General features: G+C 39.1%; 2 protein-coding genes across 5 annotated transcripts in view; one reads left to right on the top strand and one right to left on the bottom strand.

Annotated features, from left to right (window-relative positions):
* The first annotated feature begins 27 nt into the window (after positions 1-27).
* On the top strand, positions 28-3,188 carry mars2 (methionyl-tRNA synthetase 2, mitochondrial). The gene is made up of 3 exons (XM_030145510.1): positions 28-634; positions 714-1,048; positions 1,939-3,188. The coding sequence occupies exons 1-3, from the start codon at positions 352-354 to the stop codon at positions 3,121-3,123; spliced, it is 1,803 nt and encodes a 600-aa protein (XP_030001370.1). The 5' UTR covers positions 28-351; the 3' UTR covers positions 3,124-3,188.
* A 661-nt stretch (positions 3,189-3,849) lies between these two features.
* med12 (mediator complex subunit 12) overlaps positions 3,850-25,929 on the bottom strand; it is a 28,755-nt gene continuing 6,675 nt past the window's right edge. The window contains exons 8-43 of one of the 4 annotated variants that reach the window (XM_030145507.1): positions 25,578-25,724; positions 25,359-25,458; positions 25,098-25,234; positions 24,466-24,597; positions 23,266-23,392; positions 22,860-23,089; positions 22,687-22,746; positions 22,426-22,599; positions 20,363-20,507; positions 19,343-19,461; positions 18,367-18,510; positions 18,105-18,268; positions 17,370-17,501; positions 16,196-16,423; positions 15,971-16,115; positions 15,686-15,806; positions 14,887-14,997; positions 14,686-14,799; positions 13,940-14,076; positions 13,115-13,294; positions 12,723-12,794; positions 12,469-12,632; positions 11,969-12,130; positions 11,612-11,813; positions 11,007-11,116; positions 10,714-10,849; positions 9,859-10,008; positions 9,089-9,454; positions 8,828-8,969; positions 8,495-8,706; positions 8,215-8,289; positions 7,756-7,976; positions 7,459-7,642; positions 6,858-7,058; positions 4,378-4,459; positions 3,850-4,261 (exon numbers count right to left, since the gene is read on the bottom strand). In XM_030145507.1, coding sequence (XP_030001367.1) covers positions 4,224-4,261; positions 4,378-4,459; positions 6,858-7,058; positions 7,459-7,642; positions 7,756-7,976; positions 8,215-8,289; positions 8,495-8,706; positions 8,828-8,969; positions 9,089-9,454; positions 9,859-10,008; positions 10,714-10,849; positions 11,007-11,116; positions 11,612-11,813; positions 11,969-12,130; positions 12,469-12,632; positions 12,723-12,794; positions 13,115-13,294; positions 13,940-14,076; positions 14,686-14,799; positions 14,887-14,997; positions 15,686-15,806; positions 15,971-16,115; positions 16,196-16,423; positions 17,370-17,501; positions 18,105-18,268; positions 18,367-18,510; positions 19,343-19,461; positions 20,363-20,507; positions 22,426-22,599; positions 22,687-22,746; positions 22,860-23,089; positions 23,266-23,392; positions 24,466-24,597; positions 25,098-25,234; positions 25,359-25,458; positions 25,578-25,724 — 5,364 coding nt within the window. In that variant the 3' untranslated portion in view covers positions 3,850-4,223. Of the gene's footprint in view, positions 4,262-4,377; positions 4,460-6,857; positions 7,059-7,458; positions 7,643-7,755; positions 7,977-8,214; positions 8,290-8,494; positions 8,707-8,827; positions 8,970-9,088; positions 9,455-9,858; positions 10,009-10,713; positions 10,850-11,006; positions 11,117-11,611; positions 11,814-11,968; positions 12,131-12,468; positions 12,633-12,722; positions 12,795-13,114; positions 13,295-13,939; positions 14,077-14,685; positions 14,800-14,886; positions 14,998-15,685; positions 15,807-15,970; positions 16,116-16,195; positions 16,424-17,369; positions 17,502-18,104; positions 18,269-18,366; positions 18,511-19,342; positions 19,462-20,362; positions 20,508-22,425; positions 22,747-22,859; positions 23,090-23,265; positions 23,393-24,465; positions 24,598-25,097; positions 25,235-25,358; positions 25,459-25,577; positions 25,725-25,929 lie in introns of all 4 variants that reach the window. The other 3 variants (XM_030145508.1, XM_030145504.1, XM_030145506.1) reach the window with 3 other exon arrangements.

Raw genomic sequence — 25,929 nt, 5'->3', positions numbered from 1 at the left:
TAACTTACTTATAAATAACACACAGAGCTTTGAATTTGATTGGCTCCTTCCGTGTACATTGCAGTGTTTTGATTGGTCCATCCCACACGATGAATCCGGAAGTAGCTGTAACCTTGGTTAGCAAAAAGAGCATGTGTTGTAAGCTTCGAAAAATCTTGAAATATCCCTTTTGTTTTCATCAAAAGTATTGATTGAGAGTTTCCTAGGACGTGTCGGTAATTTTTACGTTTCTTAGCTCATAGTTCTTTGTGGTGTAAAAAACGATAAAAGAGCTAAATCAATGAACACCTCATCATTATCAAAATATCACTGCTCATTGGGGACTAAACATATTTCGGTGGACTTCTAAAAATGAGGATCGCTTTTCTGACAGTGACAAGAAGCTGTAAAACTGTGCAAAGGCTGCACCAGAGTTCCTTTTCATCAGTGTTAACTCCACTGAAGCATCAGAGGATCGCTTTGCATAGACTTTCAAGTTCCTCTGTGAGCCAAGACGAAAAGAGTTACTACATAACAACTCCCATCTTCTATGTAAACGCTTCTCCTCACATTGGACACTTGTATTCAGCAGTAATAGCTGACTGCTTACACAGGTATAAGCTGCTTCAGGGATTCAAGTCAAAGTTTGCTACAGGTAAATATCTTCTTGCACTGTAAAATCTCAAAAGTTTCATTTGTAATTTGCACAAAAACACACATTTCATTGCTTTTAGGTACAGATGAACATGGTTTGAAGATTCAACAAGCTGCTGAAGCTGCAGGAAAAGATCCCCTGGTTTTTTGCACTGATGTGTCTGAGAGATTCAAACATCTCTTCAGCTGCTGCAACATATCTCATACAGACTTTATAAGAACCACTGAGCAGAGGCACCGTGAAGCTGTGGAACATCTGTGGTCTGTACTGTGGAACAATGGGTTCATCTACAAGGGCAGTTATGAAGGCTGGTACTCCACACCAGATGAAAGTTTCCTCACAGCATCACAGGTGGGAGATGCTTTGGACCCATCAGGGAAGGAAATTAAAGTTTCGCTGGAGAGTGGACATAAGGTGAGTTTGGATAAGAAGAGATGAGGGTTAATATCAAGTCAAACTCCCAGTTCATGTCATGGAACACTTTGAGAAAATGAGTTTGAATGTATTGAATTTATGGAAGCTTGGAGAATTCAAAAGCCCTGAATTTTACATATTTCCTCAGTTAAAGATTGGTCTTCAGAACTATATTTCATTATTCAGATGTGTTCACTGTGTTTTTCAGCTTCGATAAAATGTAAGTTTTTCAATATTTTATGTTTCTTTTGTATCATCCACAATATTACAAAGAAATGTTCATATTAAAACAATATGACACCATGAAATAATTAATTTAAATTACTGCAGAATCACTGTAATGACAATTAACACTACCATAAAAGTTAAATTATCTTTCTGAGGAAATATACAATAATTATGTGACTTTTCAGCTCAGAAGCTATATTTAACAGTATCTCTAGCAGTTATTTTTACACGCAGGACCAAATGATTAAGTACATTTTGAAAATTAATGGTTAGTGTTGAGTTTATTCATTTGATTTCAGCAACAGCGGTTTTCATTAATATGTTTTGCAACTAATCTTTAGGGGTTTCTTTTGGGTGTATAGTTCACATTTTTAGTTCAGGAAGACAAAGTTTAATAATGCATACCAAAAAAACAAAAAAAATTCCAGTGGATGATTTTGGAAGGTTCCATTATAGACCTAATGGAAATTTTCACATGAATGTTTCAAGAAAATCCAGGACATACTGAGAAAAATTTTGATTTTGGGGTGAGTTTATATTAAATGACTCATAAGTGTGAATTCAGCTGAAATGGTTGATACTCAAATTAAGGCAGAAATAAAAACATTCCGCCACAGCTGCAGTTTTTAACTTCATCAAAACTGAACCCGTTCTCTTTCCAGGTGGAGTGGATGAAAGAGGAGAACTACATGTTCCGTCTGTCTGCATTCAGGTCTGAGCTGCTGGACTGGCTCAGTGCGAACCCCCTGGCAGTTCAGCCGGAGCGTTTCTACCAGGATGTTCTTCAGTGGCTCCAGGAGGATCTTCCAGACCTCTCAGTGTCCCGTCAGAAAAGCCGCCTTCAGTGGGGAATCCCAGTCCCAGGGGATCCCGAGCAGACCATCTATGTGTGGCTAGATGCTTTGGTCAACTACCTCACAGTCGCAGGCTATCCTGATGAACACAGTCAGTGGTGGAACGTGGCTCATCATATTATAGGAAAGGACATTCTGAAATTTCATGCCATCTACTGGCCGGCTTTTCTCCTTGGAGCTGGACTTCCACTACCACAGACGATACATGTGCACTCTCATTGGACAGTAGGTGGAAAAAAGATGTCGAAAAGTTTGGGTAATGTGGTGGATCCTCTTGAACGTTCACAGATGTTCACCACTGATGGTATGAGGTATTTTCTCCTTCGTCAGGGTGTTCCAGACTCAGACTGTGATTACACAGATGCCAAAGTTATGAAGCTACTCAATGCGGAGCTGGCGGATTCTCTGGGAGGTCTGTTGAACCGCTGCACAGCTCCTGCCCTCAACCCCGCTCAGATATACCCCCATTTCTGCTCTCAGTCTTTCCCCAGTGAGCAGAGTAGTGGCCAAAGCCGTGCTGTGGCTGAAGACTACCATATGCTGGAAGCTGTGAAGAATCTCCCTGCTGTGGTGGAGCAGCATTACGACACCCTGCACGTGTACAAAGCTCTGGAGGCCATCGGTGCCTGTGTGAGACAAACTAATGGGTTTATTCAGCGTCACAAACCCTGGAAGTTGGACAGAAGCGACTGTAAAGACCAACGCTGGCTGGACACCATCATCCACGTCTCCCTCGAATGTCTGAGGGTTTATGGCACACTGCTCCAGCCAGTTGTGCCAGAGATTTCTAACAAACTGCTGTCCAGATTAGGGGTGAGACCAGGTGAGAGAAGTTGGGCAGCACTGATGTTCCTGCCAAAGCATCAGGGAGTGAACTGTCCCTTTGAAGGGAGAGCACTAGGGTCCAACTCTGGAGTGCTTTTCAGCCGTTTAGAGAAGAATGTAGACAAGCAAAAACCGAAAAGCAGCAAAAAAGCAGCAAAGGAGGTTTGAGGAGTTTTATGTTCCCTGTGCATTTGTTCAGCGAATAAAGATAAACATACTGGTGTGTATCTGTAGTTTTTTGGTTTCATTTGTTGTACTGGGAGTTTTTCCATGTGCAGTATAAACAGGTAATACACAATTTTAATTTTACCATTCAATGTTATAGAAAACTATATCTTATGATTTAATAATCTACCATTATATTGTGAGAAAAGTGACCAACATTTAGACTTAGCATTACACTGTTCTACAAGCCATATACTAAAGAATAAAAGAAGATGTATTTATACATATAATATCCTCTAAATGTAGATATAATCTACTGAACTTTGAACTACAATTAAAGGTTACATTATGAACATAGGTGGATTTTTATAGAGGAAGGTGTAATTTCATATGCTTTAACACATTTTCCATAATTTTATTTAATCATTTGTATCCTAAACCATGTTTTTTTTAAACCTACAAATGTCTTTGCGCTAAATTGGGTCTTTATTATGCTCTAAGCTGCAGGTTGTAATCAAAAGTCTTACCTGATTTTTTACAACAAATTTAAGTGGCTTTTTATCATTTTCAAATATAACTACTTGCTGTACCAATGTACAATTACATAAAATACATTGAATCTGAATTGAAATGAGTTTGGGTTTAAATGAACCTGTTAATCTCGATTTATAGAGTTTCATTGTCAGGTTTTGTACACAGCATACAGGCAGCCAACACAAGTACAAGACATAAAAACTGACATGATTTTTTAATGAGAAATACACGAAACTGAAAAAATTGTACAAATTGAAATAAAATAAAAAATTGCATTATTCTTATAATTTCTGGTACTTTTTTTACATAGACTTTCCATTATTAGCCATTATCTGTTTACTTCACAGCAGGATCTCTCCTTCTGAAAATCCACTATTACACAACTGAAGTCCAGATAGTTTGTGATCATTGCCTCAGTGGTCAAAATGGGATTTGGTTGTTCCAACGGGTGGTCCGTTGTACCTCCATCAGCCTGTACAGGACTGGACACAATCACCCACCGATCTACAGACTGGGGCCTCCTCACATAATGAAGGCCTATTCTCTGCACACTACTTTAACAAGCACGATCAGTAATAAGAATTGGTGCTTTGTCCTGGTTGTGTATCTAAAAAAAAAGAAGTGAGAGGGTTTTATTATTAACATGAAAACAGTTGTTTTATTCAGGAATCGATGTCAGCAATTAGTGTATAGAAATATAAGAACATAAAGTGTCAGACTCACTTGAAAGTTGCTGTTGCAGCTGTCTGACCAGAGCTGCAGTCTGCTGCTGCTGTTGAGTCTGTTGCATACCCTGTCGTGGGAACTAGAAAACAACAAGAGATACAGACATTAGAGAAATTCAAAAGGAACAGTTGTGTTACTTCCATCGAGGAGAATGTGTGACCACTCGTGCCTGTCTGTCAGTCAGATAGTGCTATTTATGAAAATACTGCTGCTTTGGTTTTGGAACTATGTAGGACATGAACAACAGATGAAACCCTTCACATTTTGTACAAGGTGTGGAGACTAGAACAGTGTTTCCTCTTTCTTGGGGGAAATGTATTTTTACTCGCATGTCTTACATACAGTCACAAAAAAATTATTAGACCATCAAAAGTCATCAAAAACAATGGTTATGCAGTCAAGTACAAACTCCTGTGTGTATCATGTGACTAAAACAGACAGAAAAGAAAACATGGAATGCCTAACAGCACTGTTTTTCTCAGAACAATGCCATAGCTATTGATGTAAGAACTGAAGTGATTTTGGTTATTATCAAGAAAACATGAAAAATGGATAGATACCAGCTCCTAAATTAAACTACTGAGCTATTTTTGTTGTTATCATTATATTTGTCCAAACAAATGTACCTTTAGTTGTACCAGACATTAAAATGAACAAGAAATTAAAGAAAACAAGGGTGGTTTAATCATTTTTTCTGCGACTGTATTATTCACATTTAGACAGGTGTGTGTGAAAGCTCAGGTTGTAACCAAACACAGACAGCATAGGAAGTTGACAGGACAGGAGGTATGATTAGGCTTAAGCTTAGAGAGGCAACAGGGCCTTTAGCGTATGCTAGGATTTGTTTTGACTAAAGGGATTACGTCCTCACAGCCTGTGCTATAGTCTTACTATGTAGTACATAAGCTTCACTTCAAGGTGAAGCCACATCTGGTTTGAAGACAAAATGCTCTTCAGCATATACACTGCTCCTTTGACTTCAACTCGTCTGTTCTCTAGTATAAGACTAACCACGACTTGTAACCACTTTAAGTTTTGAACTGCCGATCATTGCTATGCAATTCACAACTCTTTACTCCGTCTTGTGGGAATAAATCATTTGATTCTGTTTCAAATCCTCTTTCGAGTGATATTTCTTTTCTAACACATCTTTTCTTAAAGGAGAGATTTTGCCTTTTTTTAAAAAAAAAAAAAAATGGAATTATGCATTTTAAAGCATTTCCCTGTGGTCTAAATAAACTGTAAATGCTATGCTTGGGTCTGAACTCTTCATTAATTCAACTCCACAGGTCCATCTTCAACCCTATTTCTGAGTAATGACACCAGAAAGGTCGTTTTGAGTGCTGGCCCTTTAAATACAAATGAGCCACTTCAGGCCCCGCCCCCTCCAGGTTGTTGGCTGTGCTGCTCTGTCCTGTTCAACCAACAACTGAACGTATTAGGTAATCAGCACAAAGTTTGGACATATTTTCAGTTTTTACTACAACCGCTGCTGCTGACAAAAAATTATGTCGTACTCAGAGAAATGTTCGTCAGGAGTCTTGACCTTATATGTGCAAATGTCGTTACGTAACTAGTTATAGACACGACAATTTAAGCAGGAATTAAATCAGGTTGTAGAAATCCACTCGATTTTTGCCTAAATGAATATACAGATAGCTTTGCAGCACCTGGAGGCTTCAAATTCAAACTTTATGAACTATTCGGGTCCAAATACACAAATAAATGTACCCAAGACTAATAAAAGTGAGTTTAGCAAAATATGACCCCTTTAAAACTGGAGAACAATTTACTGTACGTGCTAGCTAACTAAAACTAAAACCACTGTCACCATCATAACAATTTAACTAACCATTAAATACTGTGGTATGAGAATAAGAGTAGTGGCCTTAGTGATAGTCTGTGCTCTCTGAACACTTTGCTAGTATTTTTAAAACCAGCAGCATACAGTATTTAATCACTAGTGCTGATTATTTTGCAAAAGCACACTCCCAAATGATTACATTTATTCAGTACCGTTTCAGCAGCCAGTGCCGATACATGAAACTGTCTGAGATAATCATAGTGATCAAATTATATATTTTATGATTTTAAAGTTGCTGCCATCAGGGACCATAAAAACTCTGAGGTTATCTATCAAACATTTAATGACTGCATTTTCCTCTAGGACCGTGGTGTCAGAAAATTACAATGTTATCTGCTGGCAGCTGACTATGACTCCTTGTCCTCAAACATATTTAAAAAATACATTTAACAAAATGTAGCCTTAAATGATCAACCACATATGAAAAATGGCAAAACTGTTCCACATAAGGTCTATGAACTACATCTACACGTTTGTCACATAAATGTAGTTCTTCTCCTTTGTTAATAATAAGAACATCCTGTCTATGATACGGACTGTGCTTCTACTGAACCCATAATCTGGACCAGCTCACACATAAAAACCTGCCCACTGTCAGCTGGATCAGACCTACCATGGGCTGCTGGGGGGGCAGTGGTTGCATGCCCAGGCCCTGGTTCTGTCCCTGGCCTGGTGGGGGCACTGCTGACACCTGCTGCTGCTGCTGTGGAACCTGCTGCTGAGGAGGAACCTGCTGAGGCTGGACCTGCTGCTGTTGTTGCTGCTGCTGCTGCTGTTGTTGTTGCTGCTGTTGGACTTGTTGGGCCTGCTGCTGCTGTTGTTGAAACATAAAGAATGGAAATCAGTAGGCAAAATAAAACAAAAAAAGGCCTGGTGTTTAGATCAAAAACACATATTCATAATCTAGCAAGACGACCAGGTTCGCTTGGAGCATGTAATCTCTTCTTCCTGTGTTTTTAGCCAAATCAATCTGGTTTTTCACTAAGAAGCAACACAAAGGAACACATATTCATACTGCAAAAGCTCACAAATGTTATGCTCCTTGATTTTTATAAACAAATTGTCAGAGCTACTTGTTTCTTCTGACACTATTATACTTAAGGAAGGGACACAAATCATGCACACAAACAACAGGCTTTTTTCACATGGTACTCACGAAAATCCCAATAAGCCCAATATGTGAATAGTGTTTGAATAAATGACCGCTGACGTACTCTGAGTGCTTGTTGTCGGATGTACTGTTGCTGTTGCTGTGCTGCTTGTTGCTGCTGCTGCTGTTGCTGCTGCTGCTGTTCCGCTAGCATCTGATTGGGCCTGAGGCCTGGATGGACACCCTGACCTCCCATGTGTCCGAGACCATGGATGATGGGATTCTGCTGTATGGGCTGGTGGGCAAACCTGAGGAGAGGAAAGGTCACATTGTAGTTAGCATACAATGGCCCAAAAAAATCTCTAGAGAATATTGTACAGTCCGCTAATTTCCTTTTAGAAAAGTATAATCATGCACTGACCTCGGCATACTGTGTGAGTAGCCTGGTGCCTGCTGGTGAACATAACCACTGGGCCTCTGCTGCATTTGCCTAAGAGGATCCACCACACCTGGGTTGGCTCCAGGATGTGAGCCCTGGAAGTTTTGGTTCCCATAGGAAGAAGGAACTATACCACCACCTTGTGATGGATGCTGCTGCATCCCCATGTGTGTTCCGTATGTGGTATAGCCCTGAGATATGTTCTGAACAAAAAAGAAATATTGATAATTAAACCTACAAGAGAGAACATCCTCACTGTTATTATTATCATTGTTTTCTGATCCAAACTTGCAAGGTTCATGAGAAGCAGAACCAAAAGCACAACATTATGATAATGCCTCCATAGTAACAAAGAGGCAGGAATAAACATCCCAAATGACAACAATAAATGTGTGATGAATATTGTGGAAAACAAAGGAAAAGTCACAAAAATACACTCACCTGATTAGCCTGCATTGAAGTGTATGGTTGGTTGGGGGTTATCTGTCTAATCTGTTGCCCTATCGTGCCCTGATTCTGAAAAGAGAAACAGGAAGTCAGAAAACACAATCTATGTGGTCCCAGAGGAACTTGAAGTTTCAAATAATACTGGGCTTTAAATCAAAATATAAAGCAGCGATCAGCTTTATCTTATACAACTTTCCCAGTATAAACTATTTACTTCAGGTCAACTGTACTTGGCTAACATGGGCGGAGTCACCGTCAGTGTGGACCGACTCACCTGTAGCCTAACCTGCAGCTGGTGCCGCAGCATCTGAGGCATGCTGGGCTGGGGTTTATAACCCATTGGATACTGTTTATCTAGTCCCATCATGCCCGGCATATTTCCTTGCATGCCAGGCATCATGCCTGGATAACTGGGCCGCGTAGGCATCATTTTGTTCATTGGTGGGTTCCGGGCAGGTCTATATGGAGGATCTAAACCAGGACCTCCTGCGAAAAGAAAAAGATTTGAGTTGCAATCACACAGCAAGATTCGAAGATAGTTAAAAACAGCTTTGACCGGTACAGCTGGGGATCAGGGTTATGATGAGAGAACATGCTGAGAACTGACCCGGAGGTAGAGGCTGGTTCTGTGTGTACATGCCCATGGTCTGCTGGCTGTACGGTAGTCTGCCATAAGGATGGTTCTGCATCAGGTCAGCAGACATATTTGTCCCATAGGTAACACCACTAGGCGTACGGTTCACATAGTCCTTGTGAAAGCAAGCGAAAAATTTTATTAATCATGCTGCAGTAACTTCTGCACAGACAATAGGTGTGTCGAGAAATCATTCAGTGTATGTTAACTTTCTCATATGTTAACATGACTCACCTCAGGCTTGTTAGCAGGAGTTTTCTTCTTCTTGCTGGATTTCTTCTTATTAGAATCAGACGGAACAGTCGACACATTTTTCTCGGGCTTCACCGCTTCCATCATCTTCTTCTCTGGTTCCTGTGAGACAGGAGTCAGGGGCTCCTCCTCTTCAGGGGGGAGGGGGAGCGGCTCCAGGTAATAGCTCCGAGGTTTGGGCTTTAGGTGGGTGTGGTAAAGCAGAAAGCGCTGCTGCTCCTCAAATTTAGTAACCTTACGGTCCACACGCACAGTACCAAACCAACCCCAGGACAGGGGGGCAGAGTGTTTTAGACCCTCAAAGACATCCCAAGGAGAAATCTTCTGTTTGGTCGACACTTGAAGGCCCTGATGGAACAGAGACAGTACAGTTATTGCACTGGCAACACTCAGACTGCAACACATGCAAATCATACTGACCTCAGTTTATCTTGTAGTATTTTATTTTTTAGATCTTTTTATTGATTTTTTTCCCAATTTATACATTTCTTATCATATCATCACAAATTAGTATAATCAACACCACAACCTTTTAAAACACACTAAGCCTAGAGCACAATTAACACAAATACAAACCCAGTTCTTCTGACAGCTTGAGATGTTCCATTACACGCTCCTCCCATGTACAGAGCAGGATGACAGATTTCAGTCAACTCCACTTCTCATACCAGTAATGACAGAGAGGCTAAAGCACCACACTACGTACCACTTAATCTTAAATTGGGGACACGAAAACATGAGAAAGCACTTACTTCCTTCTCAAAACCAGCAATCTTGTTGCCCTTGGTGTCTATTAGCGAGCCCTGAGGTTCACAGGTTATGACATCACGGGTTTGCTTGGGCAGTGGCAGAAGCTGGCGAACCTTTTCCAAACTTTCTGACTGCCGATCACCCAGCTCTTTCTGCAGATAGAAAATGGTTATAGTGTGAAGACGTGCAATTGTGAAAATGCAAACAATCACATCCCCTTTTTCAAAGAAGCAGTGACATTTTAAACTCTATTACTTGAAAAGTGTCTTTAAATGTTCGTTGTTTTAGCAACTCATGTAAAAGCCAACTTAGAAACTCAGCTAACTAAGAAAGACATGGGTACAATTAAAGTTAGATTGTATGTTCATGTAAATATGTTGTATATTTACATGTTGTAATTATGTATACAGTCTGTATAGTTTTATCACTTATGACTATTATTATTATTTTTTAAATTGTTGTCTTTTTTACTGTCTTTATGCATGTACATTTTTTTCTCGCACTTTATTCTGTTGCTGTCTTGATCATGGAATTTCCCCGTTGTGGGATAAATAAAGTCTAATATAATATAATATAATATAATATAATATAATATAATATAATATAATATAATCTAGTTTAGTGTGAAACCCATTTACAAACTGGGTGATGGTGCTATTGTTTCATTTTGTGCCCCTCAGAGTTTTGCTGTTCATACATGCTTTTTTAAGAATGCTGCAAATGTACTAGGTAGTGTTTTTCACTGTACACTGCTTCACCTCTGAGAAACAACAAGGTTGATTTTTGACCTTGAAAGACAATGAATAATGCCTGATCCAGTGTCCTGCCTATGGGTGATAAAGCCAAGCGCTGCTTACCCTGAGCTTTTTGACCAGGTTCATATAGGCCCTCTTATTCTCCTCCATGCTGCCCTGAGAGATACTGGACATGTCAGCAGCTAGTGTGCCGTTAATCAGCACACTCAACATGTCCAACACTGTTGTAAAGAGCTCACTGTGGATGAGAAACAAGCACATGAGCCAAGTGAGCATGTGATTCATATAGTAATGTCAGCCATGTTTGTGTAAGGAAATAATGATAGTGTCAAAGTGAAGGGCGAGTGTGTAAACTGCACAATGGAATGAGATTTTCCTCTGTGCTTGACACTCACTTATTAGACTGCATGTCCACTGTGCCGCTGCTGATGATGTCGAGGAGTAACACTGCCCACTCAGTCGTCTGCTGGGTGCTGCGCTGCACCGTATCAAACATGCCACCCACCTTGTTATCAGAGGAGAAAAAGTTCTTAGTCTTTTCACAGCAGTTTGACTGATGCAAAGTGTTAAAATAGCAGAGAAGTTATGTACTGGAATTTATTAAACCATATTTAACTAGAACAGCACTCAGAGAGCGCAGACCTCCACCAAAGCAGATCAGTGCCCCCCCCGATCACCACCAAAATTTACTCATTTGTTCCTTGTGCCAGTATCAACATTTCTTGAAATTTTCATCCAAATCCGTCCATAACTTTTTGAGTTATCTTGCACACGGACAGACAGACAGACAAACCAACACCAGCAAAAACATAACCTCCTTGGCGGAGGTAATTATGCTTTAATGTTCATATTGTCTGCATGATACACTCCAAAAAGTCAATATGGATAACGTTCTACCATACTTTTGCCAGTTTTGTGGACTTAATTATTGTGTTTTACATTTATTGCTATTTAGTCTAGCAACAGGTAGCACAGGGTGTGATAAAATAAAAACTCTTACGAGATTAAGGCGAAGTTTAAGAGCCTCATGCATCATCTGCTTTGCCTTGCAGTCGTCTTGATACTGATCTTCTCTCCAGTTGGTGACAATCTGCTGGACTTGGCTGTAAAGGGAAGTGAGAAGGCCTTCCCTCTGTTCATCTTGTCCCTTCAAGCAGGTCAACACCAAGGACAGGAACGGCTGCTGACTCAACAGAGACATACTGAGGAGGGAGAAACGCAAATTAGGTTTTGTGGCTTTCGTAGTGTGTGATAGTGACTCAGAACATTACTCCAGTGATAACATTATCATAATCTAATGGACGATTTTCAACAGAATTAAAAAAAAATCTAATTTGGTTTAAGGTTATGCCCTTACCTTTTCTGTTTCTGTCTGTCCCTCTCCTTGCGTGAGGAGGAGCCCAGGTGCTGTCCTTTCTCCAGCTCTTCCCCTGCTGCCTTCAGGACATGGCCCTGAACTGTGGTGGGCAGTTTTGCTATCAATGGAGCCACCAGCCACACACCTGAACGCTCCGATGAGCTGGGGCATATAAAAGAAAGGACAAACAATGTTTACATACAGTAAAGCCTGCTAGCAGTTTTAATTAAAATGACTAAACACGTTCATGCTCTGTGTTTTATCATGAACATTTTTTATTAAATAACACAAAACCAAACATAATTTATATTCACGTCATCGACTAATCTAGTAGTAATAATATGCATGACTTGAAGCCATCGTACCTTCCAGTGTACAGTACATAATATACTGCATGGATAAATGAAAACATAAAATGTCCTTCAACAAAATTCCAGGTAAAGAAAACAGTATAAGAAAGATCATTACAATAAGCTACAATTCTGCTGTTAAGCACACACCTTAAAATCGGTTTCATCTTGCTTGTGGTGCTATTGTTGTTGGATGCGGAGCCGCCTTGGACTGTTGCCCCATTCCCTGAGGGGTTACTAGAGTTCATTTCAGCAGATTTTTGAAACACCTCTATGGTGGCCTTGGCTATATTCTCCAATAGAGAATACAGTTCCTGTTTGGAAACCAAAGAAATGTTACACAAGGTTATTCACATGCATTTCAGTAGAAAAGTGGTTGAGTATTGTGAATGAACTGAACTTACATTGTTGGTGCTCTGCTTGATCATCAGCTGCAGCTCAAGAGATGACTGCCTCATCGTCCACTGGTCCATGTTCTACAAGAGAAACAAGGTTCACAAAATTATTTTTTGTTCAGAAGCTTCCAAGAGCCTGTTCTAAGCTGACACAGTAATAGCACTGGTTAAAGAGTTTCCAAATGTTTACTTAGCCAGGAGAGGGCAGCAACGCCCCATGGAAAGAGACTCTAATGACACAATATGAAAAATAATCTTTCAAGCATGATATGAGATGATTGAGGTTTAGAAACCTACAAATACGTCACATTCTACCTAAGCCAAATATTATTCTTTTACGTAAATTAAACATTTCCTACAACAAAGAGATACAACTGTATGTTTTTATGTTCATTCTGGACCTGGAGGATGCGTTTGATGCGCTGCCTCTGAGGGTTGTCCCCGTCATCACTGTCCAGCTGGCGGTGAGGATAGCAAATGAGCTGCAGTAGCCGCTGGGCTTGAATGTTTACAAGCACTGGATCCTGGAGGGCACTGCTGTCCTCAGAAAGAGACTTAAGGCAGCGCTCTCCTACCCATTCCTGTACAAACAGAGGAACAGGAGGGGGGGTGAGAAATCAGCCAGAAAAGGAGGAAAACATGTTAATGTGGTAACTTGTCTGTTTTAGCTGTGGTAAACTAACAGGGTGTGTTAAATCCAAATTATCATGTAATGTCATGAGTCAAAATAAACTTAAGCTGTGCTGGGTACATGCTGATAAAAACAGTGTGAAGGGTCACTTCTCAGATCTGCAAAATACAACAGCATTTGTGGTCAGAAAATGGAGCTAAAGTCTCAAGACCTCAGAACATGTGTCTAAGCAACTGCCAGATTTTCTTTTTGGCTCTGGCATCTATGTGATGCTACTGACATCTGCTTCAGATTATAGTGTCATTCATGCCTTTTTGCTTCGTTGGCTTCCTGAAGCAAATCCGGAAAGTTGAGTAGTTATTAGAAGAAAAATGTAGAGTACTGTTTCTTTTTTGACGACAGCGCTGCTAATCTTTAACAAAACTGGAACCATATGCAGCTTTAGGTGCTGATTCCTCTGGTTTGAGGCAGCAGAAAGCCTTTAATGTGATCTATTTGTTACTATGACACCTGTGTTTCTTCCTTCTCCACTTAAGAGTCAGTTTCACTACTTTACTTCTTATATTTTTTACATAATTTCAGCAGATATTCTCACCTGCTGACAGATGGTCTTCAGAACATACTTTGCATACACATCCAAGCTTGCAGTTTCTATAGAAACATTACGGCCTTCAGATATGTCGTCGAGGCCAGCGGGGTGGGAGAGTCCTGAACCCCTTAGCTCAGCATCACCTAAAACAACAAAGAAAAACAAATGAATTAACTAGAACAATTCACTATCGAGTTAAGAGCCTAATTTTAATGCATGGCAACTAATTACCGAAATTGTTTTTTCCCCATTATTTTGAAAAAGATAATATTCCCCTAAGTTGTTTACATGGTTATTGAAAATTAGCATTCCAACAATATTCTTGCTTAAATGAAGTCATACATACTCTGATTGATGTAGGACTTTAAGAAGATTTCCACTGAAAGCTGACTTGTTAAACCTTATTCTTTCATTTGGAATTTGGGTTTGGTTATGCACAATTCACAGAACTGCAAAAGAGTGCATTGCAAAGTGCAAAACTCCAACTGAGGCCATACCGCGTAAGAATCCTCTGAAGGCCTGAATAATACTAATATATCTTACATATCTTAACTGGAAAATGATCCAAAGTAAGCAAACCCTGGTTTAAAATATCCAAATTAAATATGACATTTATATGACCTACTTTGGAATTTTGAAATATTTGGTAAAAGATTGGATATTTGTGTGATGTAATAAATGTAATCCATCTGCATTTATTAAAGAAGGAAACTTTGAACTTCTTGATATGACAGTTCTGCAAAGACTCTTACCAAGCATAAACACAGCTTTGAGGACAGCAAATACTGCTCCGACCACTATGCTGTTCTGAGAAGCAGCAAGAAGGTGGCGATCACAAGATGACCGGATACCGACAGAGGACTTATCTGCAAACACATAAAGGCTGTATGAGAATAAAAGTAACAGAGAATAATAGAAGAGTGCATTAAAGGAGGTTGGGTTCTGTTTAATACCTGACTTCACACCATCTTGGGGGACAGGATTGCGCTGAGGAGTCTTGAAAAGGTGCAAGAGGATCCTGCAGGTGAGTCTGGCTCCAGGCTCAGAGTCTTGTTCACTGCAAGCTGAAGGAAGTTCCAGATACATGCAATGATCAGAGCTGTGTTTCCCCATATCACATACAATACATTTTGGACAAGTTATGCCATCTACAACATCAAAGTGACACATCTAAATTTAAACCTTGTCCTACATAGACATTTTATCAGTTAGGATGAAGTGGAATTTTCATAGGGCTGTTGTGAAAAAGGAGCGAGAACAAAGCCTTTGCCACCAGCGAGAGCTGTAGGGATTTGGCATGTGTTGTAACATTGCAAAATGAGCCAAACCCAGCCAACCAACATGGCTGAATAGGGTTTTGTCTCCAAAGCAGGGAGAAAAAAGATTAACAGCAGGGAGACAGAGACACTTCTCTGGCCAATGCACAAAGCACACCAAGGCTTCATGGACCCAGATCAAATACACTGCATGTACTCTCATCTCTGGTAGAAGTAATGCATTATACAACTTGAATCCTACAGCTCATACTGCAATGTACTGCTCATTAATTTATAAAATCCTTCCAAATGGAAATGGGATTATACAGTGCATATATGCTGACATTCTAATAGAGAACAAAGGATCATAAAAAGAATATTAAATCTTGAAATATTCAAACAAATGGGAAGAATGATGCAATTATTCTTCTTTTTACCCTGCTTTGGAACTAAGATTGTGCGCATCATAAACCCTTATAATCATAAAAACCCTTACCTGCATTGAGGAGGGAAGGAATGGCCACACAGCGAACCAGGTCTTCAAGGAGTAGGCACTGTCTAGCTATTAGAATGGCTACGAAGGTTGCCAGAGAATCATGGAAGGACAAATCGCTAACCTGAAGAACAAGTACAAAGGATGATAATTAGAAAGAATATAGACACGTCAAACAAACACTATCACCCAAAGTAACATAAAACAGAACACTTGTGTAAAAATGATGAAAATAAAAATTTAGAAAATGTTAATTGCTAGAAAAATAATCAGTGATTCACAACTCACATCTACATTACAGAGCAAATCATTGAATCCACAGTTCCCATTGTTGGATGAGCAGCAGAGAGCTTTAAGGATGCCAAGCCACTCAGCGCTTAGAGAGCGGCAATACGCCGTCAGCTCCGCACATAGAATCCCGATATCATTCACCCTGAAAGCACACGTGATATGAATTCAGAGTATGTAGCAGTCTGAGCCACAGACATAAAGAGATTAAAAATTAAAACACACCTCTCAGGGTCTCTGTGGTCCACACATACATCCATGAGAACATTACAGACGAAGCTGTAGCGGTTGGCTGGGCTGTCGTTGAGGATCTTGCCCACCATGGAGTGGTTGAAGTTGTGAGCTGAGGGGTTAGCGATGGCCTCCATCATGAACACAGGGTCCCAGAGCATGTTGGAGTCTGATGGGTCAATATTGCAGTAGATGGAGTTCTTCACTTTGGAGCAGAATTCACTGTGAGAAAAAACAGAAAGACAAGAGGGTTGGAGTATTTGTAGTAACGAAAACAAAGCACCCTGAGTTAGACCTGTCATTTTTGATTTTCTATTGAATTTTTCTCTTCGACCGAAAACTAAAGGGACACTATAATGGTCAAAATTTCGTTTATGCAAACATTGAGATATTTTATGTAAATATTTTACATGTGTATTAGTGTCCATATGTTAGGATTCTGCTTTATTACAGCTTCAGCTACCAGTCAAAAAACTTCGAACACCAGTTTCCCTTAATTACAGACCTGTTTAAAGGTAAAAATGGTGTTTCCATCTTTGTTTACCCTTTTCTTACCATTTTGATAGCAATATACTACTTACAAAAAGCGGTGTTAATACAAATACTGAACTAAAATATTGCAAAACAGTTTGTTCTAACACTACTTTTAAACAGACGAAGGGTTTATAAGTAATCAAGAAAAGACATGATGCCTGTAGGAATTGCTCACATTAACTTTCAAGACCTTCAAATGGTGCAGAAAAGCTGTAAGTTGTTACCCAATTTTTTCTATAATTGTTTTTTCAGACATGAAATGGAACAAAGTTTCGCGGTAAAATGCCTGGGGAATTTCAGATTACAAAGAATGAAAAGTAATTTACATTTTGTAAAGAATGGCCTCTTTCAGGGAACAAGTAAAGCCACTGTCTGAAAAATGTCAGCCTTTGTTATCAGACTGATGCATTATTTGGACAATAGTAGTTTATTTTCATAATGATGAAACAGACAATTGACAAAAGGAAGACTGACATACCATTATAATCTTCAAAATAGTCCTTTCCATTACAAAAAAAGCGGAAGAGACCTACATTTTTGACTAATAGTGCACATTCTGCTATTCAAATCACATCTACCTTTCTCTCATCATTGTGTCAAAGAAGACAAAAGAAGAAAAATCATTTTCATGTACCTGAAGATCTCGCCAAACTTGCTTTTGAGGTGACTGCAGGACGTGTAGAGGTCATACAGGTAGGCTAAGATACAGCGCTCAGCCGAGGAACAGTCCGCTGGGTTTACTCCTGATTTTACCACAATGCGCAGCCTAAACAAACAAATTTAAACGATATCAAAAACAGTGCCTTCTGCTATACAACTCAGAATGAATTTTTATCAACTTATTAATACATTTATTCACTTTATTCTACTTAAGGTTAGGTTAGTTTATTTCAGACACAGACATAATACAAAACATATGGAACAATTAAGCTTACTTCAAATTGAGGCTTTTAAAAGAGATCATTTGCATTAAACACTTAAGGTTTTTAGGAACAACACAACTTTCAGAGAGTTCAATGGCAGCATCAGCTAAAATTCCTGATTGCCATCATTACAAATAACTGCAAGTAATGTAGTTTAGTTTATAGGATTGCCTGCAAATGCCCTGCAGGCATCCTGAAACAACCAAATCATTAGAAAGCATCCTCAGTATATCGAGGAGGCAAGAAGTCAAAACATTAACAACTTCTTTACTTGCTTTTACAACCAAATGCATCTGTTTACTACATTAATTCTAAGTTTAGCTGTTTAATTAACCCTGCTAACATCTCTAAAAAATCAGATTCCAATCACAGCTTTGGTTACCCTCAATTATCAAGTCTATCTGGTCATAAAATTACACATTATAAAAGGTCTGTAAGTGACATACCCATCAAAAACTTGTGCCGTCTGCTCAGGATTGAGAATGAGGCAGGAGTGGTACCTCCTCAGTACAGCTACGATACACAGACACAGGCTGGTGGTGTAGCTGCCGACCAGACTGGATGACTTCAGCAGCAGCTCAGCTTCCACCAGACTCAGCTCATTCAGAAGCTACAAAACACACCGAGAAAGGATGGAAAAAATGGCAATAAAAATTACTATTACAATTACTTATTACTTTGCTCAGTGTATGTATTTATTGATATTACCTGAATAGCAAAGTCTATGAGGCCACTAATGTTGAGGGAGTATTCCATGAGGTCAAAGATGAACTGAATGTGCTGGACAAGAGGCAGGTGATAAGACATCCCTAAGGCAAAGCTGGTGATTTGTTCCAGCACATTTCTGGACACCTGCAGCAACAAAAAAAAATAAAAAAATTCAGAATCCCAAACATGTAAAAAAAACAAACAAACAAGCAAACAAACATAAAAAACCCAATATTTTGAGCTTTGGCTCTGAATCAGAGCTGCAGCAAAAACAATCGATGGAGCACAGTTAAAATGAGCAAAAACATTAAAACAATGCCAACTGTTTTTCATTGGGATTTTAGTCAGAGAGAGAGAGACTGGACAAATGGAGGCAAAACGAATGAAAACAACTGCTTTAAAATGGGAGCCCTTACGTCCCTTTAGTCCAAAATGACTCTACACAAGTACAACAAGAGATTCACCTAAAACTTTTTCAATAAATGTATTAGAATGAAAGTATTTAAGTTAAGAGTGATGCAAATACAACAAATGTTACTTCATACATGCACATACAGAATTAATTACTTTTTTCCTTGTGTATTGTGACCATTAGTCTATTAATTACAAATCCACCACTTCACCTCCAGTGAAATTATAATTATGTCAATACATATTAATTCAGAGTACTTGACCTTTTTAAATATACAATCTGTTCTCTTAAACAAACATTAATAAAACCAAGGTTAAGTACATTATGTTGTGCAGTGTTTTCATATTACAACCACCAAACTGCTTTATTCAGTCTAATTGTATTCAGACAACTCACAAGAGAAATGAAATCATATTTCTATTCAAATCTACCACCTTGAAAGGTCTTTGGTTTAAGGCCACTACTGTACTTCCACTAATGAACCTAATATGTCTCCCTATCCAATTTGCTGTTATATTTATGCACACATGAGGAACATGACAGAATGAGGCTGCCTGGTCTAACCTGGGAGGTGACCTGGTGCTGGTCAAAATGGGAGAGGTGCTGGAATTTGGAGAAGATATCTTCTGCAGTGGGAAAGGCCTCAGGCTTACTCCTCTTCCTCTTCTGTCCTTCCTCACCTCCTGTGAATGTGTGAAAAAAGAAAGGAGAAAACTAAGAGATAGAAAGGCAACTCATGACTGGTTGGGAAGATTTCGTTCCAGTCTGCTGAACAGGCCGGCCGTGAAATCGAGTTAAGCCAATGGTCTGTTATCTTATTTCCAGTCTCCTTCGATTTGAAGCTTCACTGCAAAAGACACTGTTATAAAGGCACCAGAGAAAAGGGCTAACACTAATTTTCATTGCTGAGAAAAACAATCATGTGCTGAAGGTCATCATCAGCTCGCAGGAATGTGCTAAGGTGACACAAAGCACTCCAATTCCTACAATTACACCACTGAAATCCTTAAATCAATTTAATAAGGTCACATGTATGTGAGATAAAAGGGCTCTGGATAGATGAGAGCTATTAGCATAGAAATTGGGTGGAAAGAAGATTGAGTGATGCAACCCCCTAGGGTCTGATAAAGAAGGGAAAAAAGTTGTTCTCTTAAGAAGCGCAGAAGAAACAAAATACAAATGAAACGTGTTCAAAGAGGGACAGTTATTAGGAGGATAGCAGCTGCAATGGCCACAGTGGGGAAGCAGACACTAAGCATGCATATGAATGATGTTTTATAAACATCCAAGCATGACAAAGCTCCTGCGTTCCACACTGCTGTCTGGAAAAGCATTATCTCTTTCAAATGATAGACATAAATTATTCTGCAGAGAAATGCAAAAAAAAAATTCCAGGCAATAAATTGGGGGACACGAATCATAAATTCAAGCCCATTTTCACTGACTCCAGTTATATTTGTACACATGTGGAAGCTATAATAATTTCAAGCTGCATTCCTACAGCCAGAGCAATGTAAAGTATAAGTCGATGAAAAATGTGACACTATCAGTGGAAGAGCTCATGAAATTGTAGAACACCGTTACCTGTTTCTGCTGTGCTTTTGCGGTTGAGCACCTTCAAGATGTCTTTGGTAATTTTCTTGATGGTGTGTCGCGCCTCATCTCTCAGTTTGCCAACGCCATAGAGGACCACTAACCGCTGGTTGCACTCATGGCTCGCACTTTCCTCCTACAGACAATCACAGAAACACAAAGATGGAACAGTTAATGTGTGAAGAATGGTAAGAGTATTACTCACAACACAACAACACGCCCACACTAACATCGTAGTAAAAGTGACATTTTAACTACGGAAACCAATTTTTATTTTTTTTTTTACATTTAACTGAATGGAAATTTCTGGATTTTCCCAATTTCAATGAGACTTCCTTTCTTAAGGCTATTATGCATGCAATTTAAGGTGTATGTTTTGAGGGGCACAGGCTAGGGGTACTTCAGATGTGAATACAAAACAATACTGAATGACAAAACCCATTGACAACAAGTGAAAATACACCCGCCCAGTCGCACAACACTTTACCCCTCCTCCTCACTGATACTCTGCCTACCCAGGGATTAATGTGTGTGAGATTTGAAAAGAATTGGGTGAATAGTGTCTGAGAAATGGGATGGACAAAAATCTTAGACGGACCGACTGAAGGACGGACGGAATTCCTGGTATATCTATATATTCCCGCTCTCTGGGGTGGGCGGCGGTACAACAACCATTATACAGTCATGGAAAAAATTATTAGACCACCCTTGTTTTCATCTATTTCTTGTTCATTTTAATGTTTGGTACAACTAAAGGTATATTTTTTTGGACAAATATAATGATAACAAAAACAGCTCATAAGAGTTTAATTTCAGAGCTGGTAGCTATTTTCCATGGTTTTCTTGATATTAACCAAAATCACTTAAGTTCTTACATTAATAGCTATGGCACAGTACTGACAAAAACATTGCTTTCAGGCATTCCATGTTTTTGATGACTTTTGATGGTCTAATAATTTTTTCTGTGACTGCACTTTAACTTCCTAATCTGAGCATTTTCTTCCACAAGGACTATCTTTAAATTCATTATTTCCAACAGGCTTCAACCAGGCACTAAATGTGTTGCAAAACGGCCGATCTTGTTGATTTGGCATTTACCCATAATGAATTAAAGTTAACAGAAACCATTTTACCTCATTAATTGCAGAAGTAGCTATTTTTCAATGAGCCAACACCACGTCATGACACACTTGTTGAATATGCTGGATAGAGTCTGACCAGGCTGTGCATTCAGCACTAGTGTTTATTTGTCTGTGAGTTGGTTTAATTATGTAGTTTTACTGCAATGTAATGGATTAAAATTTTTCCCCAAAACAAAAATGTGAGACTAAAGCTGAGTCAACTTTATAAAAAATAATGCTGACTTCGTAATCCAAACAGGTTTTAATAAGTCATTTTTAACATTCAGATTAGTGTATTTTAGACTTCAACCTTCAAAGACCCAAACAGCCGCTGGTGACCAAAACCATTTAATTACTGTTGATCCACTAAACCTATCAGTACATTGATAGGATTGAGGTAAAATGCAGTGTGTCATCTTTTCCTGGTCATCAGGCATAACCCACTTGGACGTTCAGAGGCTCCAAAGTGAACATGGAAACACCATCATATTCTGCAAAACTGATTCACCAGGAAAACCCATGGAGTTTGACAAATGACAGTGGTTATGAACACTTATTTTATGTTCATTTATTGATATTGTTGCTGAAAACATAACTTTTTATTTAGTTTTCTCTGTTTTGATGTAACAACCCTGAGCTTTAATGAACAGCTACATGATAAGTAAAGATTTACTCTGAAAAGTGGAAAATTCAAAGGATAATATAAAAAATGGTGATAAATGACTTAGCAATGGTTAAATAGAGAGAAATATTGATTTGGTTAGCTGCCACAAAAGTACCACAGGGTCTTTATGGGTTAAAGATCTGTGTAAATCTTATAAACATTTGAAATATGAATCATATTACTTTATATCTTAATGTATTTGCTCTTTTAGCTTATTGTTCCAGACCTTGAATTAGTACTGACTCTGAATAAAAGTGAATTCTTCTTACCTGAGGAATAGGGAAGTGAGTGGCATACTGAATGTGGCGGGGTTGTTCATACAGCTGTGGGAAGGCAGGGTCCATGCCCTTTTCCTTACAGGTGGCCTTGCTGTCCTGCTCTGGAGCAGGCTTTTCAGGAGATGGGCTGCCCTTAGACTCACAGTGCATAGGAGGAGAGAACATCTGCATGGAAAAATGAGGCAAAAGGAGTCTGAGCATCATATGGAAAATATTTATACCAGAATAATGGAATGCAAAAAGAAAATGTACCTCATCAAAATTAGCACTGGAGTTGTGGTCAATCTCCATGGACTCTGACAAACCAGTATCCTGTCAAACAAGAAATAACTTGGTGTTCTGCTTTTACCTCACAATGGCGTATTATACTGATGCATATGACTCATCATTCTCCATCACACCAACAACAGATGCCACCACCATACCTCCATCTTGACACTGCTGCCTGTGTCCTGCTCCTTGCGCTCTGATTCATCCGAGGGCTCGTCACTGGGGGAACGCGGACGCGGCAGGTGGGAGTCAGAAGCCAGGTCGCCGCGGGAAATTAGCGTACACATGTAGATGTTGTGGGAAAACACATCGTGACGGATGAGCTCGCAGAAGAGCAGAACCAGATTGGAGAACTCCACTCTTTCACTTTCATTCCCAGGCTCCGCTTCAGAGGGGAAAAGGGGAGTTGAATAATTTAATACCAGGTTTCCCTTGCCAAATCATTCATAATAAATATGCACTGCGTAATGAAATAGGGGGCAGAGACAAAAAGGATTTAAAGCTCCATCTGACACATTTGAGAGTCACAACCCAAAGAAGTGTAGGAAGAGGGAGACTTACTCAGGGTGGGGGCCTGAGTATCTAAAAACTGAAGCAGTACATCTTGAAAGACCGGCAGTGTGGCAGCAGAGAGGGAGCCTGATGACACAGAACCCTTCTCATCCACCACCTCCGACTCACCACACCTCTGTAAGCAAATACGCACAAGGCACACAGACAACACACAGCAAACCGTAAGGGCTAAATGTGGAAAAGTTTTTTATAAGCTTCACTTTACAAAAATGTTAATCTGGTATAACCAGAAGATGCAAAGAAAGAATCAGACAGTAATAGTATTGTGCTGCAATGCTGGGGGATAGACTGGGTTTACCAGACCGACAAAATATGTGTAGAAAGAGAAACAAGAAAGGAAGAAATGAGAACATACTTTTCGGTATAACAATGGAAAAGACGGTTATTGCAGCTCCTTCTAATTCAGTGTTTTCTTTCATATATCTACATATTCATGGACGTGTGGAAATTTCTGGATTCATAATGCATCATCAAATTTTGGGAAACAATATTTATAAGACAAGTAACAAATTCACAGCTTTACTTTACTTGTTAAGGGATTCTGATAAGTTTTTGCAATGTTTACATACTGAGATGGATAACATGGATACTGACATTAAAATTTCAATTTATTGAAAAAAAAAACCAAAAAACATAAAGAACAAAAAAAACCATAACATTATATATTCGGAGGAAAAGAAACTGTCAGTCACTACCTTCATTACAAATTAAAAAGGAGTGTGAGAAAGTTAAGAATGTATTTATTCTCCTCCCTTTCTCTACAGTAACCCATTACCATTTATCTTCCTTATACCTATACTTTCATTCAATACATTTCTCTTTGTTTCCTTACATATAATGATTACTAATTTTTTATAGAAATAAAAAAAAAAATACAATGAAAAGATCCAGCTTTTGTTATCATAACCTGGCTACAGTCTGATTTGAAAGGATTTCTTCAATGAAAAGGGAGTTCACTAATATGGAAAATTTCTGATGCAATATTAGATGCAACAAAAATCTTTGACAGGTGACTCATTATCAAGTTGAGTCATGTGGCCACTGAAGAATAACAGATCTACATCCTGGATTCTATAAAATTTGCACTTAAGGGCAATGCATACCTTCAGAAAAACCATGTTTGCTATTTGGTGAATGGAAACCAGAGTGGAGATTTAATAAAAGACCATCACTACACTTGTCTCTTACCTCTGCCTCTATTTCAGCTTGTCTTTTTTCCAGCAGCTTGGCCACCACCATGGCCCTGTGTCTGCCTGAACGCTTACAGCACACTGCCCATTCACAGAGCAAGGTCACCACAGCATCGTCATCTGGTGACATCTGGACAGAAGAGTGCATCATGACCAAACACCGCTAAAAATAGAACCAGTTATTGCTGCATTTTATAATCTCATGATCAGAAATCACATGACAGCAGCACTTCAGGGATTCTAGCATCAAAATTCATACTTTTCAGGACCCACTTTCAGTTATTATACTATACTATTATACTATTACTGTATTAGTTCACCTTTAAGGCTGACAATATAGTTTCTGTCTTTCATATATATTGTAATGCCTTCAAAATAATGTAATGTTTTACATGTAAATGAGAACGAGGAGAAAAGTAAGCAGGTGTAACTTATAAATATATATATTTTTACACTGTTTGAGAATGCATATCTATTTATGTATTCATTTATTATTTTTCCAATGTAAGTTATGACTCCCTGATCCTGCTGTTTGTGTTATGCATGTTTAACCATGTTTGTAGTAAAACAGGAAAAATACACTTAAAAAAAAAAGAAAGATGAGAAAAGACCTCGGTTACTGAGCCTTACCTCGTGGCCATCTTTACTCTGTCCAGAGCCAAATATACGATTATAAAGGGAGTCCAATGAGTTGCTAAAGTCAGACTTCTCAAAGCTGTGGTTGTCTAAAACCTCCAGGGTGTGGAGAACCCTCCCAATGGTGAACCCTGGCAACAGTACACAGAAATCAATGTAAAAACAATGACACAGTTGTCCTCACAGTCTTCATACAAGCCCGCTTTTATGAACAGTGAGTATGGGTCTGTGCAGATAAAGGAATGGTTTTCTAACCTGCTGTAGTCTCTTGGCATTTATCAAATGACCACCTGAACTCCACTGCCTGCCCTCTCTCCTTAATTTGCTCCTCGATTTCTCTCAGCTTTGCACGGACCTGAGGTGAGCGAAAAAAGAAATAAAACACCAATGTATCAAAAACCCATGTTCATATCAGTATTACTTTAAGTACTTTCAATTTCAGCTTTGATAAAAAAAAAAAGAAAAGGTGGTTACCTGCTGTGTGAATGCAGTATTGCCCCCTGGCATTGGTAAGCTGGAAGGGGCGATGGGCAGAAGGTCCAGTGGGGAGCCGGTCTTATTTCGGCTGTCTGTTAGAGAGTAATGCCACACCAGAGCACTGGGACAACACAACACTATGCTCTGATGTGACAGCACAAAACACAAAAAAAAAAAAACAAAAACAGTTAACATTTGATTTTAGTGATCCAGTCATTAGCAGACACTTCACACATTGCATTAGAATAAGTCTAATTACACAAATCATTCATCACAACTGACACGCAAAGAATATGATAGCCTTTGCTTCTCCCATTGCCAGACGATTAATACTTCTTAGGAGGAGGGA

The sequence above is a fragment of the Sphaeramia orbicularis genome, chromosome 10, assembly GCF_902148855.1.
Source record: "Sphaeramia orbicularis chromosome 10, fSphaOr1.1, whole genome shotgun sequence".
Taxonomy (NCBI): domain Eukaryota; kingdom Metazoa; phylum Chordata; class Actinopteri; order Kurtiformes; family Apogonidae; genus Sphaeramia; species Sphaeramia orbicularis.
The sequence above is the reverse complement of the archived record's forward strand: the minus strand, read 5'-3'. Positions and strand labels throughout refer to the sequence as shown.